The sequence below is a fragment of the Oncorhynchus clarkii genome, chromosome 3, assembly GCF_045791955.1.
Source record: "Oncorhynchus clarkii lewisi isolate Uvic-CL-2024 chromosome 3, UVic_Ocla_1.0, whole genome shotgun sequence".
NCBI classification, from domain to species: Eukaryota; Metazoa; Chordata; class Actinopteri; order Salmoniformes; family Salmonidae; genus Oncorhynchus; species Oncorhynchus clarkii.
This window is the reverse complement of record NC_092149.1, coordinates 29448157-29464800: the sequence shown is the minus strand read 5'-3', so window position 1 is coordinate 29464800 and position 16644 is coordinate 29448157. Positions and strand designations below refer to the sequence as shown.

Here is a 16644-nt window from a genome sequence, read left to right as displayed (position 1 = left end):
AATAATGTGACAATGCTAACCACTGTCTGAATCTGAGTCCATGTCTGGGGACGTCTAGAGAAGGTTGACACAATGGAAGAGTCCAGTCAACAAGGACTTTATGACAAAAGAAGAAATACTCATTTTGATGGAACCAAATGAAAATGATTTTGAATATTTTTGTTTTGGTTTGTAACTTGAAATGAAGTGGAAACAGAGTGGACTATTCCCCAACCGATTCACATACAGCATATCATGTGTGATATGTAAACACATTTTTTCTTCTGATGGGTATGTAACAGTCCTCACACAATATATCTGAGTGTATGGCAGTGTAATTTCTAGAGAATTATATCTCACAGACGTTTTCTTCCCTTTCTCTCTCTGCAGTGTTTCCTTTGTGGTGGGGGGGTGGGGTGGACAACGGTGGTGGGGGCTGGGCCCAGGCCTGGGGCTGGGACCGCTGTATGCAATGGGAACCAGGGCCTGGAGAGGGGGCACAGGCCCCAGCATTTGACTGCCCAGTCTGGTGTGTCCTCTGCCAGGGATGCAGGGCTAGGCTCAGGGAGGCCTGCCAGAGAGGGAGGGGGGCCATCAGACTGCCCACAGACATGCTTAGCATCAAACTCCCCCAGCTCTTTGACATCCACCAAGTCCCCAAGGTAAGAGTGGCCAGACTGAAAGAGAAATCTTTCACAACCATTTCACAAACCTTCAGAGGTTTCACTGACTAAATGTTCATGTTTTCCTAAATATAGGATATGGTGTCGAGATCAGGATTGTGTCACATAGTTCCTAGAGGGATGTTTGAACTTATGTTCAACCTAGTCCTTGCTCCATCTTCACCCGGGGCCGTATTCACAAAGTGTCTCAGAGTAGCAGTGCTGATAAAGGATCAGTTTTGCCTATTAAATTATGAAGTGACGCCCGACAACCTGCCCGCTCAACCCCATCCCCTCCTCCCTTCCCCAGACCATCTCTGCAGACCTCCCATTCCTTACTTCCCTCATCAACTCATCCCTGACCACTAGCTGTGTCCCCTCTGACTTCAAAATGGCCTGAGTCGCTCCCCTCCTCAAGAAACCAAGAACTACAGACCTGTATCCCTTCTTTCTTTTCTTTCCAAAACACTTGAGCGTGCTGTCTCTGACCAACTCTTTCACTATCTCTCTCAGAACCATCTTCTTTATCCTAACCTGCCAGGCTTCAAGATGGGTCACTCAACAGGTCACTCAACCTTCGACACCGTGAACCATCAATCCTCCTCTCCACCCTCTCAGGGCTATGCGTCTCAGGCTCTGCACTCTCTTGGATTGCATCCTACCTGGCAGGCCGCTCCTACCAGGTGACTGACTGTGTTTGCATCATGTACCCTAACTATTGGTGTCACCCAGGGCTCGGTTCTAGTCCCTCTCTTGTCTTCTCTCTATACACCAAATTACTTGGCAGATATCTCAGCTTGGATGTCGGCCCACCTCAAGCTCATCCTCGACAAAACAGAGCTCCTCTTCCTCCAGGGGAATGCCTGCCCTCGCTCCAAGACCACTCTATCACGATTGACAACTCCACGGTGTCCCCCTCCCAGAGTGCAAAGCACCTTGACGTGACCCTGGACAACACCCTGTTGTTCTCTGAAAACATCAAAGCAGTGACTTGCTCCTGCAGGTTCATGCTCTACAGCGTTAGTAGAGTATGACCCTATCTCACACAGAAAGCAGTGCAGGTCCTAATCAATCTCTCGTCTGGACTACTGCAACTCGCTGTTGGTTGGACTCCCAGCTTGTGCCATAAAAAACCTGCAAAACCTGCAACCTACACCCCAACCCGAGGACTCGGTTCTGCCAACTCTGGTCTCTTGGCCCTCCCACCCCCACAAGGGCAGATGCCGTTCAGCCCAGTCAAAGCTCTTCTTTCTACTGGAACCATTTTACGAAAACATCTGAAACCCTACCTCTTCAAAGAGTATCTTAAATAATCCCACAGCACCCCCCCCCCCCCCCCCCCCACACACACACACACACACACACACACACATTTTTTGTAAATAAAAAATTAAATAAAGATTGCCTTTCGTGAACTAACACTCAAAATTCAAAAGGCACTCGCACATCTGAGCGATCTTATTTGCAGGTGCCTGGCAACAGTTGAACAAGATGAAGGAAAAAGGAAACCGCACACTGCTCTTGGTAGTATCACTGATCTTTAATAAGCTTACGTATCGGCCTCACGTCCTTCATCAGAGCTTTTGTGAGTAAAAAAAAAAGTGCACCCTTATGTAGACCTGGCCCCACCCACATCCGTTCCACACATTGAAGGGGGTTGGAGGCAAAGGAAAAACAAATAAGTTACCAAATATAACAACATGCATTTCATAAATATTACAAAAGTGTATAAATAAGACGTATGAAACACGTCTTTAAAACCACAAGGACCCCGAGGACATAGCAAGTTTTCATTAGTCATTGGGAACTTCGTACGAAAAACATCAGAGTAACCTTAAATAGGCACATCATTCATGTTCAAATTCACAACATAACATACATAGGCATTTAATCATTAAGTCCTTTAGGAAATAATGTCTGGGGGGTGAAAATCCCCAAACATTCTCTTTTACTCAGAGTATTATTAATATCTCCTCCCCTGTCTGATATCTTAACTTTCTCTATGCCACAAAATCAAAAAGGTAGACTAACACTCGCACTTGACTTTTCCCCCTCTACTAGCACTGACTTTGCTGATAGCTACTAAAAAAAGTACTTACTATGACTGAGATATGTGGTTCTCCCACCTAGCTATCTTACGGTGAATGCTATCTTAAGATGAATGCAACTGTAAGCCACACTGGATAAGAGTGTCTGCTAAAATACTAAAATGCCAATGTTAATGTTGTTCAGCATTCCTGCTCTAAGACACTTTTTAAAATACAGGCCCAGATGAACCAGACTAGGAGGACAGGTCTTGATGTCCTCCAGTTGTTTGTTAGATAATCTCTATAGTAGCCTGTGTACTGTGTATCACAGTGTTTTGCCTTCAGGTGTTCCGGGAGGATGGCATCATCTCGGGATACCGTCACCCCCAAAGCTCCGCCCTGGACTGCATCCTTAGCAGCTTCCAGATGACCAATGAGACCGTCAACATCTGGACCCACTTCCTGCCCACATGGTATGTACACCAAAGCAAACACTCTGAATGAAGACAAGGAGATCAGACCCATAGATGGCGGGAAGGTATTCTGTAACAATTAGGCCTGGTTTTGACTGGAAAACATACGTATCAGATTGATGTCTTCCTGTCTTCATATCAAGTTTTCCGATCACTCCCCCATTTCATTTGAAATGGAACTGATGGTGTTGCGACACGTCTCATATCCCAGGTACTTCCTGTGGCGCTTCAGTGTCCTGTGCTCCACACTGAACTTCCTGTCGGAGAGCTACACCTGGCCGCTGCTGGTGTACATGCTGCTAATCTGCGTGTACCCCTTCACCTCCAGCTGTGCCCACACCTTCAGCACCATGTCCCCCGAGGCACGCCACATCTGCTACTTCTTCGACTACGGCGCCCTCAGCCTCTACAGCCTGGGTAAGGCCCGCTGCATGAAGTCTGACTGTCGGCACTTCCCAGTTAGACTATTAGTGCTTCCTTTACCTTTTAGTTATTTCTTTCTGGTTACATTTCCTCCAGTACCAAGACTGCCAACTCTCACAGTAGGCTACTGCTTCCCCTAATCCGAACTGGTGCAGTCCCACAGGGTACAGGCCACGTGCCATCTTTCAAGTTCCAAAAAGTCTCGGTGAACTTGGGCAATCAGTTGCACAATTAGAACTTTATATACTACTTCCCACATTTGTAACCATTGTTTGTGTGGTTACTTCATTGTTTGTATGTTTTATTTGGCGCCGTGTGTGTCATGTGTGTGTCTTTGCTGTCTGGGCTTGTCAGATTCACTTCAATTAAAGTTTTTGGCCCACAAAACCTACTCATACATGTCTTGTTCAAGTATCAAATCAAATGTTATTGGTCACATACACATATTTAGCAGATGTTATTGCGGGTGTAGGGAAATGCTTGTGTTCCTAGCTCCAACAGTGCAGTAGTATCTAACAATTCACAACAATACACACACATCTAAAAGTAAAAGAATGGAATTAAGAAAAATTTAAAAAATTGGATGAGCAATGTCGGAGTGGCATTGACTAAAATACAGTAGAATGGAATACAGTATATACAGTTGAAGTCGGAAGTTAACATACACTTTAGCCAAATACATTTAAACTCAATTTTTCACAATTCCTGACATTTAATCCTAGTAACAATTCCCTGTCTTAGGTCAGTCAGGATCACCACTTTATTTTAAGAATGTGAAATGTCAAAATAATAGTAGAGTGATTTATTTCAGCTTTTATTTATTTCATCACATTCCCAGTGGGTCAGAAGTTTACATATACTCAATTAGTATTTGGTAGCATTGCCTTTAAATTGTTTAACTTGGATCAAATGTTTCGGGTAGCCTTATACAAGCTTCCCACAATAAGTTGGATGAATTTTGGCCCATTCCTTCTGACAGAGCTGGTGTAACTGTGTCAGGTTTGTAGGCCTCCTTGCTCACACACACTTTTTCAGTTCTGCCCAAAAATGTTCTATAGGATTGAGGTCAGAGCTTTGTGATGGCCACTCCAATACCTTGACTATGTTGTTCTTAAGCCATTTTGCCACAACTTTGGAAGTATGCTTGGGATTATTGTCCATTTGGAAGACCCATTTGTGACCAAGCTTTAACTTCCTGACTCAATATATCCATGTAATTTTACATCATGATTCCATCTATTTTGTGAAGTGCACCAGTCCCTCCTGCAGCAAAGCACCCCCACAACATGATGCTGCCACCCCTGTGCTTCACGGTTGGGATGGTGTTCTTTGGCTTGCAAGCCTCCCCCTTTTTCCTCCAAACATAACGATGGTCATTATGGCCAAACAGTTCTATTTTTGTTTCATCAGACCAGAGGACATTTCTCAAAAAAGTACGATCTTTGTCCCCATGTGCAGTTGCAAACCGTAGTCTGGCTTTCTTATGGCTGTTTTGGAGCAGTGACTTCTTCCTTGCTGATCGGCCTTTCAGGTTATGTCGATATAGGACTCATTTCACTGTGGATATAGATACTTTTGTACTCGCTTCCTCCAGCATCTTCACAAGGTCCTTTGCTGTTCTGGAATTGATTTGTACTTTTCGCACCAAAGTACATTAATCTCTAGGAGACAGAACGTGTCTCCTTCCTGAGCGGTATGACGGCTGCGTGGTCCCATGGTGTTTATACTTGGGTACTATTGTTTGTACAGATGAACGTGATACCTTCAGGTGTTTGGAGGTCTTGGGTGAGTTATTTTGATTTTCCCATGATGTCAAGCAAAGAGGCACTGAGTTTGAAGGTAGGCCTTGAAATACATCCACAGGTACACCTCCAATTGACTCAATTTATGTCAATTAGCCTATCAGAAGCTTCTAAAGCTAAGACAACATTTTCTCAAATTTTCCAACTGTTTAAAGGCACAGTCAACTTAGTGTATGTAAACTTCTGACGCACTGGAATTGTGATACAGTGAATTATAAGTGAAATAATCTGTCTGTCAACAATTGTTGGAAAAATGAATTGTGTCATGCACAAAGTAGATGTCCTAACCATCTTGCCAAAACTATAGTTTGTTAACAAGACATTTGTGGAGTGGTTGAAAAATGTGTTTTAATGGCTCCAAAATAAATGTATGCAAACTTCTGACTTCAACTGTACATATAAGCTGAGTAAAGCACTATGTAAACAAGTTCGACAGCTCAATACCAACAGTGAAATCAGAGTTTGTTTTATTTTACAATTCTTTCACCTTGGAATAATGTTTGCTTTTCGTTTACAAACAGAAAGCATGCTGCACCAGATTGCACTGTCAGATTTAGGTCAACAGACAGCATAGATTAAAATATCAGCCTATCTTTTCCTCTCGGATCCAGCATCTGGGAAAAGTTTCTATGGATGTGTGCATACCACTGCTCTACAGCTTCACATGTACATTTTCCATGGATTCATGTCTGTTTCCACATGCTTGCTCAACCAATTCACATACTTGGGTATTTGCGTTCTGCTTGTGAATACGTGTGCTTTTCTTGGGTGTGTGTTTGCTTGTATGGGTGTGTGTGATAGACTTGTCCCTCTCTTTCAAACATACACTTTTTCAAAGTAAAAGACAAAGTTTATTTTCAAATCCATATTAATGGATATGAGGCCCATGCAATATGATCCTTATTCTACCACAATTCTCCTTACTGCCAAAACATACCCAGCCCTAAATGTCCAAACGTTTCTGGGATAAGAATTGCAAATGTTTACTGTAGGTGGTGTTCTGCAGCCAAGCTTATTTAAAAAAGCCTCTAGATTTATTGAAAGTACATCATTGGGATTAAAACTGGTTTTGAAGCATATTTACAGCAAGTGCAAGGCCAACGTTTCATTAGTAGGTTATTAGAGCCTAATTGATATGTTATGAGCGTTGCAATTTATAATTAAGTGTTTGGTAGGGAAATGCATGGTACATTTAGTTTCAGATGTTGTATGTTTTTTTTTTTTTTTTTTAGCTTTCAGTGTTTTTGTGTTTGTGTTCAGGTTGTGCCATAACTTATAGCTCCTATGTGATGCCTGACTGCTGGGTCAACAGCTGGCTGCACCAACACTTTGTGCCCATCGCCATCTGCAACACACTATTCTGCACGAGCCTGTCCTGCTATTCTAGGTAGGCAGCCAATAAGTTATCCTACCCATGATGCATCACTCTCCTGGTCGTTGAAACCATTAACTTAACTCTTTTCTTTTTTTTTCATAGATTTCTGGAGATGCAGTTTCCACACCGGAGTAAAATTCTCCGGACAGGGGCATTTGTCTTTCCATTCATCTTTGACAACATCCCTCTATTTTACAGAGTGAGTTTATTTTGAAAAGGTGTAGACAGAGTTCACAGAAAGTCTGCTTGTACGGTAATTGGGTTGCATTCTGTTTGTTATGTCACAGTTTAGATCTGATTAATGCCTCTCTTTAATACTTTGACCAGGACTTTTGGCTCATTAACTTAGAAGCTGATTTTGTGTAGAATAAATAAAGATTTGACCACATGCTGTTAAATCTTTTAATCTCTTGGCCGCTGTTTGTGCCAATGATCTTATGTGGGTTTGTATATGTGTGTGTGTCTGTGTGTGTGTGTAGCTGCTGCTGTGCTGCGGGGGCAGCTGCTGTCACAGTGAGGCCCTGCCCAGTCACTGTTACCACCTCCTCTTCGCCTTCCTCACCTGCTTCCTGTTTGCCTCACACCTCCCAGAGAGGCTGGCCCCGGGGCGCTTCGACTACTTTGGTACGTCCACACCAGCGCCCGGTTACCATGGCAACTGGAATTGGAAGGTTATATCAGTTATTGAGCAAGCTTTAGCTACTCTGGCCTGTGGCCAGTTATTGTTGGCGCATAGCGGTATCATTTCTACTGTATCCGTTATGGTACTGTAGGCAAATATTTGAACAGTGACAATTCTTTGAGCAATCCTGGTAAATCCTTGCTCACTGCAGTATGATCAAATTCAAGCATTTCTAATGACTCTCTCTCATTGATCTCTCTCTCCTCTCTCAGGTCACAGTCACCAGCTTTTCCACATCTGTGCCGTGGTGGGTACCCACTTCCAGATGGAGGCGGTGCTAGCAGATATGACCTCACGCAGGGCGTGGCTCATCGCCCAGGCGGCCGTACCCTCCTTCCTGAGTACCCTGGGGGCACTGGCCCTCGGCATCATCCTCAACCTAGGCATCATTGGCATCTTCAGTGCACCTCTGCTGTGGAACCCTCACCACAGTGCCAACCACCCACTGACGCCACCCACGAAACGCAAGGAACAGTGACACTCCCCACAACCAGTGACCACCCAGTATGTTCAAATGAAAAGGTTTGGCTAAATCATTCTACCAGTCGTGAACTTTGGAAATAATAACCATAAGAAGTTACAGTATATTATACCTTTTAAAACCAGGTAGTATTTGTATAAACCCATTGGAATATTATCACAGGATGGTTTTTCTACATGTTATTCTAACGTCATTATAAGGTTTGTTTAGGAGTTTATTAATGTGTTCACTGTTTGAAGCCGAATACCCAGCTATTTTTATGAAGCCTTTCAGTTATTCAGTATCATTGTATACTGTTAAAAGTTTTGGAGGTATTTTGAGTTAAAGTATCATATGCCAACTTCTTTTCACTTATACTTGAAAGGATCTGGGTTGTATGAAGCATATGTGATGTCTAACAACACATAAAAGTGCCTTTTTATATATATATATATATATATATATAATGACCCAAATGTTACCTAAGTACTTGTAAATATTATTTCTGGTTCGTGTAAATCTCAAACTGGAAAAATCTTTAACTGTAAATTTGCAGGAAATTTTCATATTAATATATAAGCATTTAGCTACTGTTTTTCAAATATCCTATATATTTATTAGCCATTATTAGAACATCTCAAAACCCATATTTAATATAAATTATGACTATCCATTACATGCTTCTCATGACTTCTAAAATAATCTATACTCTCACTAACTGGACTACTTAGTATGATTCCACCATTTTGTTTTAATATTCAATACCATCTCATTTAAATCTCCACTATCACTTTAATAGATTTACAGACCAGTGTGGTGCTCATTCAGATTAACCTTCTCTAAACGTCTACACTAAAAAAGGTGCTATCGGGGACCTAAAAGGGTTCTTCGACTGCCCCCATAGGAGAACCCTTTAAAGAACCCTTTTTGGTTCCAGCTAGAACCCTTTTGAGTTCCTTGTAGAACCCTTTCCACAGAGGGTTCTACATAGAACCCAAAAGATTTCTATCTGGAGTCAAAAAGGGTTCTACCTGAAACCAAAAAGGTTTCTCCTATGGGGACAGCCGAAGAACCCTTTTGGAACCCTTTTTTTCTAAGTGTGTACCTGAAAGCTAAAGCACTGTACTATGTCTATGATTAAAAAACAGGTGACATTTTACAGAGGTACGTTTCCATGGAAACTTCATGGTTCTTCGCAGTTTGTGTTCCTGTGAATGCCCAGTCACTTGAATTGTTCTTTGGAGTACTCTTATTTTTTACTTCTACAACATACTGTAATGGTCATTGGATGCATTTTTTTTAAACATTACGTGCTGTTTAAATGTCAGAGAATTACTGAAATTCTACCTAACATACATATGTTTTAGGGAGATAGGACATTCCAAATGACCTTGTTTATAACAGCTATCTAATGGAAGAAATCTTAGATGATGGTGCACAACAGAACTGAATAAGTGATGTCATCTCACCTCCCAGGAATGGGGATGTGGTCAGTGGAGGTCAAAGGCTCTTGGCACTGTCGTATTCATGTGGTATCGTGGTGGTCATTGCAGGTTTATGGCAAACCAATACACCGCTCACCCCATGCTGGTATAACATTGTCAGTGGCTATTGTTTACATGTATCCTCGAAAAAGAGTGTGGTATCTCTTGAGTATTTATTCCTTGTAGTATAAATAACAGCACCTACTGTTTCTGTTCAGTTGTAAAGTGTGAAGCATATGTACAGGTAATGTACAGCCAAAATAAAGGAAACACCAACGTAGTGTCTTAATAGGGTGTTGGGCCACCACGAGCTTCCAGAACAGCTTCTATGCCTTGGCATAGATTCTACAAGTGTCTGGAACTCTATTGGAGGGATGCGACACCATTCTTCCACGAGAAGTTCCATCATTTGGTGTTATGTTGATGGTGGTGGAAAACGCTGTCTTAGGTGCCGCTCCAGATTCTCCCATAAGTGTTCAATTGGGTTGAGATCTGGTGACGGAGAGACACACACACACACACACACACACACACACACACACACACACACACCCTTTAAAACCCTTATGCTCCTTTGAGACCCCTCTTTCAAAGTCACTGAAATCTCTACTTGCTATGGTAGCCAAAATAATGGGAAACTGGGCATTTTTATACATGACCCTAAGCATGATGGGATATTAAGTGCTTAATTAACCATTAACCATTAACCTGTGTGGAAGCACATGCTTTCAACATACTTTGTATCCCTCATTTACTCAAGTGTTTCTTTTTTTCTGGGAATTACCTGCATATTTACATTATTATTGTTGTAAATGTTTTAGATGAGGAAAAATGATTAATTACATCCCCAACATCATATAATCATTTCTTGACATAATAGCACTAACATGTACCACGCTAGACCTAACACACATGTCATTATTTTATCATGTAGCTCTGTGTCCAGTATGTAGGGGAGACCAGGGTTGGTTGTCACAGTGCTTATAACTCCCAAACTAGAGGGCGTTGTGTAATCATTTTAAGATTAAAATGTGTGAATTCTTTGAAAGAACTAATCCATCTGGTTAATTTATGTCGTCATAACTAATTAGCATTGGGTGCTGTTGCTATAAACATCCCGTCCCAATTAACCTGAACACCTTTGGCCGGCATATCAAAATGTGTTGGGAATAATATACAGTTGAAGTCATTAAAACTCATTTTTCAACCATTCCACAAATTTTCTGTTAACTTCTTGATCCTACTTGAGACGCAGATGTCTCAACTAGGCACCTGGAAATGCAAATGCGCTACGCTAAATGCTAAATGTACTCGTTAAAACTCAAACCTTAATCAAAATTCACATACAGGGTATTGAATTAAAGCTACACTCGTTGTGAACCTAGCCAACAAGTCAGATTTTTAAAATGCTTTTCGGCGAAAGCATGAGAAGCTATTATCTGATAGCATGCAACACCTCAAAATGCCTGAATGCGACGTAAACAAAGACTTTGCTTATCCGGTGCTACACAAAACGCAGAAATAAAATATAAAACATTCATTACCTTTGACGAGCTTCTTTCTTGGCACTCCTATATGCCCCATAAACATCACTATTGGGTCTTTTTTTCGTTTAAATCGGTCCATATATACCCAAAATAGCTTTCTATGGAAGCTGTGTCATTCAGAAAAAAACATTGTTTTTAAACGCTGCGTCGTTTTTTAAAATTAAAAAAGTCGACGATAAACTTTCACAAAACACTTCGAAATACTTTTGTAATCCAACTTTAGGTATTAGTAAACGTTTATAATCTATCAAAATGATTACAGGGCGATGTATATTCAATAGCTCCTCGTCTGCAAATCAATGGCTGCCAATGTGCACATTCAAACCATCCTGGTGGAGACCGGAAGAAACGGAATCCTGTTAGTTGGATTTTCCAACAAAAAAGTCCATTGAAAATGACGACAATGGCGACATCGTGTGGAATCTGTATGAATTGCATGCAGATCCATAATTAATTTTGTGCTCTTTTAACAACCCATGAAAGTGACTTATGGAAATTATTTTTAGCTTTCAGAGAGCAGTTTTTCTTGCGTTTTTCAATGAAACACACGATCTGTTATAGTCACAGCCGTGATTTAACCAGTTTTAGAAACTTCAGAGTGTTTTCTATCCACACATACTAATCATATGCATATACTATATTCCTGGCATGAGTAGCAGGACGCTGAAAAGTTGCGCGATTTTTAACAGAATGTTCGAAAAAGGAAGGGGTAGACTTAAGAGGTTTTTAACAAACTATAGTTTTGGCAAGTCTAATAGGACATCTACTTTGTGCATGACACAAGTAATTTTTCCAACAATTGTTGACAGACAAATTATTTCACTTATACTTCACTGTATCACAATTCCAGTGGGTCAGAAGTTTACATACACTAAGTTGACTGTGCCTTTAAACAGCTTGGAAAATTCCAGAAAATTATGTCATGGCTTTAGAAGCTTTTGATAGGCTAATTGACATTATTTGAGTCAATTGGAGATGTACCTGTGGATGTATATCAAGGCCTATCTTCAAACTCAGTCCCTCTTTGCATGACATCATGGGAAAATCAAAAGAAATCAGCCAAGACCTCAGAAAAAAATTGTAGTCCTCCACGAGTCTGACTCATCCTTGGGAGCAATTTCCAAATGCCTGAAGGTACCACTTTCATATGTACAAACAATAGTACCCAAATATAAACACCATGGGGCCACATAGCCGCCATACCGCTCAAGAAGGAGACGCATTCTGTCTCCTAGAGATGAACGTACTTTGGTGCGAAAAGTGCAAATCAATTCCAGAACAACAGCAAAGAACCATGTGAAGATGCTGGAGGAAACAAGTACAAAAGTATCTATATCCACAGTGAAATGAGTCCTATATTAACATAACCTGAAAGGTTGCTCAGCAAGGAAGTAGCCACTGCTCCAAAACTGCTATAAAAAAGCCAGACTACGGTTTGCAACTGCACATGGGGACAAAGATTGTACTTTTTGGAGAAATGTCCTCTGGTCTGATGAAACAAAAATAGAACTGTTTGGCCATAATGACCATCATTATGTTTGGAGGAAAAAGGGGGAGGCTTGCAAGCCAAAGAACACCATCCCAACCGTGAAGCATGGGGGTGGCAGAATCATGTTGTGGGGGTGCTTTTCTGCAGGAGGGACTGGTGCACTTCACAAAATAGATGGCAACATGAGGGTGGAAAATTGTAGATGTATTGAAGAAACATCTCAAGACAACAGTCAGGAAGTTAAAGCTCTGTCCCAAATGTGTCTTCAAATGAACAATGACCCCAAGCATACTTCCAAAGTTGTGGAAAAATGGCTTAAGGACAACAGAGTCAAGGTATTGGAATGGCCATCACAAAGCCCTGACCTCAATCCTATAGAAAATCTGTGGGCAGAACTGAAAAAGCGTGTGCGAGCAAGGAGGCCTACCAACCTGACTGTTACACCAGCTCTGTCAGGAGGAATGGGCCAAAATTCACCCAACTTATTGTGGGAAGCTTGTGGAAGGCTACCTGAAGTGTTTCACCCAAGTTAAACAATTTAAAGGCAATGCTACCAAATACTAATTGAGTGTATGTAAACTTCTGGCCCACTGGGAATGTGATGAAAGTAATAAAAGCTGAAATAAATCATTATCTCTACTATTATTCTGACATTCCACATTCTTAAAATAAAGTGGTGATCCTGACTGACCTAAGACAGGGAATTTTTACTAGGATTAAATGTCAGGAATTGTGACAAACTGAGTTTAAATGTATTTGGCTAAGGTGTATGTAAACTTGCACATTGGGAAGATGTTGCAGAGACATCAAAATAGAATATGAATGCCTGGCCGACATATGCATTCTGCAGTTCTACATAGTTTATGAAGTCTAAAAACATCTGTGAGATGCCAATTAGCAAACAATGTCTAGACTGCATCTCCCTATTCATAGCGTGTACATCCATTGGCCAGAGGTTTCTCTGCTATCTGGGTTTGTTGCCTTTCTGTCCCAAACACTTTTTCTGTCACACACCGACACATGTACACATGTGTGTGCAAACACACGCACACACAAATTGACTCAAAATGTCATATGTTGTTCTCAAGGCATAAAATGCTGAATTTTGCTAGGAATATCATTTGATCAAAGAAAGGCATGGCTATTTCTAAGATGCTGTATGCTATATTGCTTCATGTCCTGTTACAAATGGAAAGAACTACTAGCCAACATTGTGACAACCAACCCCATCAGCGGAGTCTGCCTAGGGGTGGACGGCGCATAATAATGGCTAGAACAGAGCAAATGGAATGACATCAACCGCATGTAAACTATGTATTTGATATATTTGATACCATTCCACTGATTCCACTTCAGCCATTACCACGAGCCCGTCCTCCCCAATTAAGGTGCCACCAACCTCCTGTGAACCTTATACTGTGTGATAACTGGTTGTCACAAGTGGACAGAGTGTGTTTGATGGCTTATTATGGCTTATTACTCCATGCTGGAATAAGACATACTAATAGGATCCCTATTTCAACCCAAGACCTTGGTCTTTCTGTTAATGGTGAAGGAGTCTTGTTATATATACACACCAGAGTAAAACGTGTGACAACCAACCTCAGTCTCCCCTAAAGGCGGTTATGAGGGAATAGAAAGTGATATTGTGATCAGTGAGGGAAATGGACTGTGTTGCAGGTCGGGCAGAGTGTACAGGCAGTGTAGGCACACACACAAATACACACACGCGCACATAGACACACCTAATTTTACTCCAACGAGTGCCCTATTGTTTGAAAACCATGTTTTGTTTCCAGGGGTTAGTGTATTGAACACAGATAGACCTTTATATTTGCCCTTTTCATCATCATTATACTACTCAGTTTTCCACTATTGATTTTGGTATGGTGCTTTCATCGTCATACGACTTGTTTCTTGGAAGTGGGTTGTGACTAGCGTGTGGCCGACCATATCGACCATAACTGTATCTGAATTGACATGTTGTAGTGCTGAATATATCTGCAGTTGGTGCATATAACCTATTGTCCTTTTACGTTTTTGAATATTTGAATGCTCAACTAAATTTCTAAACATTCTGTCATGCTTTTGTCATTGAAATCTACTTTCGATTTTTTTTAACTAGATTATCGCTGGAAAAAAGTGATGACCTATGAGTTCAAATGCGTCTGTTTGTTTACGGCGATCCCTTTCATGAAGCTACAATGATGATTTCTCAAAGTCTGTTCATATTGAATGACATGTTCCAGTAAGTAAAATAGGAAGCTATGCAAAGATTTGGTTGGATGACACAGAGAACCACACACCAATGACCTTCCAGTGACTCCTGAAGAGTGCTAGGTTTTAGCAGAGAGGAAAGAAGCGGTTTGAATGAATGTCTGTGCCCATTGTCCTTTTCTCACAACCTTTAATTAAACATTTATTTTAATTTAGCATATGTGCTGTGTTTTGTGTGGAGAACTTAATATAGTTCCTGGGGGGAAAAAAAACAGAAAAAAAAACGTTTCTTTGTTACTAAAATTGTATCAATGCTGCCTTATTAGAGTGTATTCGTCACCGGAATCATTTCTCTAATAAAAATGACTTACCACATATTTGACAGCATTAATGTGTTTTGTCTGTCAACTGTTGGGTCACATAGGGGAGTACTGCAGTTATTTTCAAATACACTAGATGACAACCTTTCACTGAGCAATGATCTACTGTAAAACAACCACTGTTCTACTGCAAGACGGAACAACGTATTGGTGTATGTATGAATGTGAGCAGTAGGGGGCATGATTGTACAAGGATCATTTTTTTTGCTTGTGTAGCCAACAAGTATGTAGCGAATCTCTTGTTGCCAAGCTAAGCCCACCTCATCTAAGAGAGTGGAAAATATAGTTATTTTTGCCACATTCTACCACTTTGTGGTAACATACAATAAAATGTTGCTTATCTTGTTTTGAGGCAATTTGAGGTTCTTATTTTCTATCTGTCAATGGGGAAGATGCTGAGATCTCGGTCTGTGCACTTCAGATGGGGAATAGAGGCTCTCTATCACTCCTCTCTTAGGGTCTTAAAAGGTGAGGAGTGTTAATGAGGGAGTTGAGATAGTCAAGGCAGACTCGCTTGGCTCCAGCCCTGGAAGGAGATGGGCAGTGGAATGTATATATCTATAGCGGGGTTGAAGGTATAGTCCCGTCTTTGCCTGTAAGACGTGATAAGCTCATGCTGGACCACTGTTTCCTAACAAGTGTTTTCATTTCCAATACACTAAAGAGAGGGAGAGAGCCAGCGATATAACATTACTCACAACCCATTAGCACTCCTAAGGGAGTGGATGTGGAGAAAAGGGAGGGAGAGAGAAAAAAGTGTCAGGTGAAGAGAGGCTGCTGTAATATATCCAAAGTGTGTTTGTTTGTTTGGGGGGTGATGTAAGGTAATATAAAACTGTATTCTTCCAGTAACTGATGTGTGTGGTAAGACTTCCAGTGAGAAAGTACTGCTGTGTGTAATTCAGGTAATTGATTACGGACCTCCACACAATGAAAGATGCTTTTGCAGGCTAAAACGTGTAGGTACAATTAGTCTATATTTATTCATCCTCAGAAACATTTTAAAAATATGGTACTGTAAGATGGTATACAATTGGAAACTGACCTCTTGAACCAGATGGTTGTTTTATTCGTGGGCAGACGATATACAAAGTGCTGGGGTAACAATATTTGAACATGACAATTTTTTAAACATCAATAAAGCAGATTTACATATTTACATTCAAAGGTGTCCAAATTGTTTTACTAGTCTTGTAAAACGCCTGCTTTTATTTTCAAGGTGAAAGGTTAAAAGGGAGAGTAGACCTTGTTGTGGTCTATAGGTTGTATCACGGTCTCTATTTCAACTCCATCTGTCACTCTCCTCCTGAAGGCTCGAACAGTGTTATCCATCTGTTACATGTGAAACCATTTCGCTGTATCTCTCTCAACCATCTTGTCCCTTCCTGGATTTCAGCAGCTTGCTTTGATGTTAAAGGCTGATGTTAAATGCTTTGGGGTCACTATAAGGCATGTTAACATGGCTATTTCCTATGAAAGCTATGTAACTGTACCTGAACCGATGAGCTATAGTCTTGCACTGCGTACACATGTTTTTATTTGGAGTATCCTCACTGGCCTTGGACAGAGAAATCATTCTACGGTATTTAAGTGCAAAACATTTAAGAATAGCATGTCAGGAAAAACACCTTCCTGGCCTTTAGT

General features: G+C 41.0%; 1 protein-coding gene across 1 annotated transcript; it reads left to right on the top strand.

Moving 5' to 3' along the window:
- Window positions 1–431: 431 nt before the first annotated feature.
- Window positions 432–10049, top strand: LOC139405886 (progestin and adipoQ receptor family member VI). The gene is made up of 7 exons (XM_071148326.1): window positions 432–641; window positions 3014–3141; window positions 3353–3558; window positions 6627–6753; window positions 6844–6940; window positions 7221–7365; window positions 7636–10049. Exons 1-7 carry the CDS (start codon window positions 447–449, stop codon window positions 7899–7901), a joined length of 1164 nt encoding a protein of 387 aa, XP_071004427.1. The 5' UTR covers window positions 432–446; the 3' UTR covers window positions 7902–10049.
- Window positions 10050–16644: the final 6595 nt, after the last annotated feature.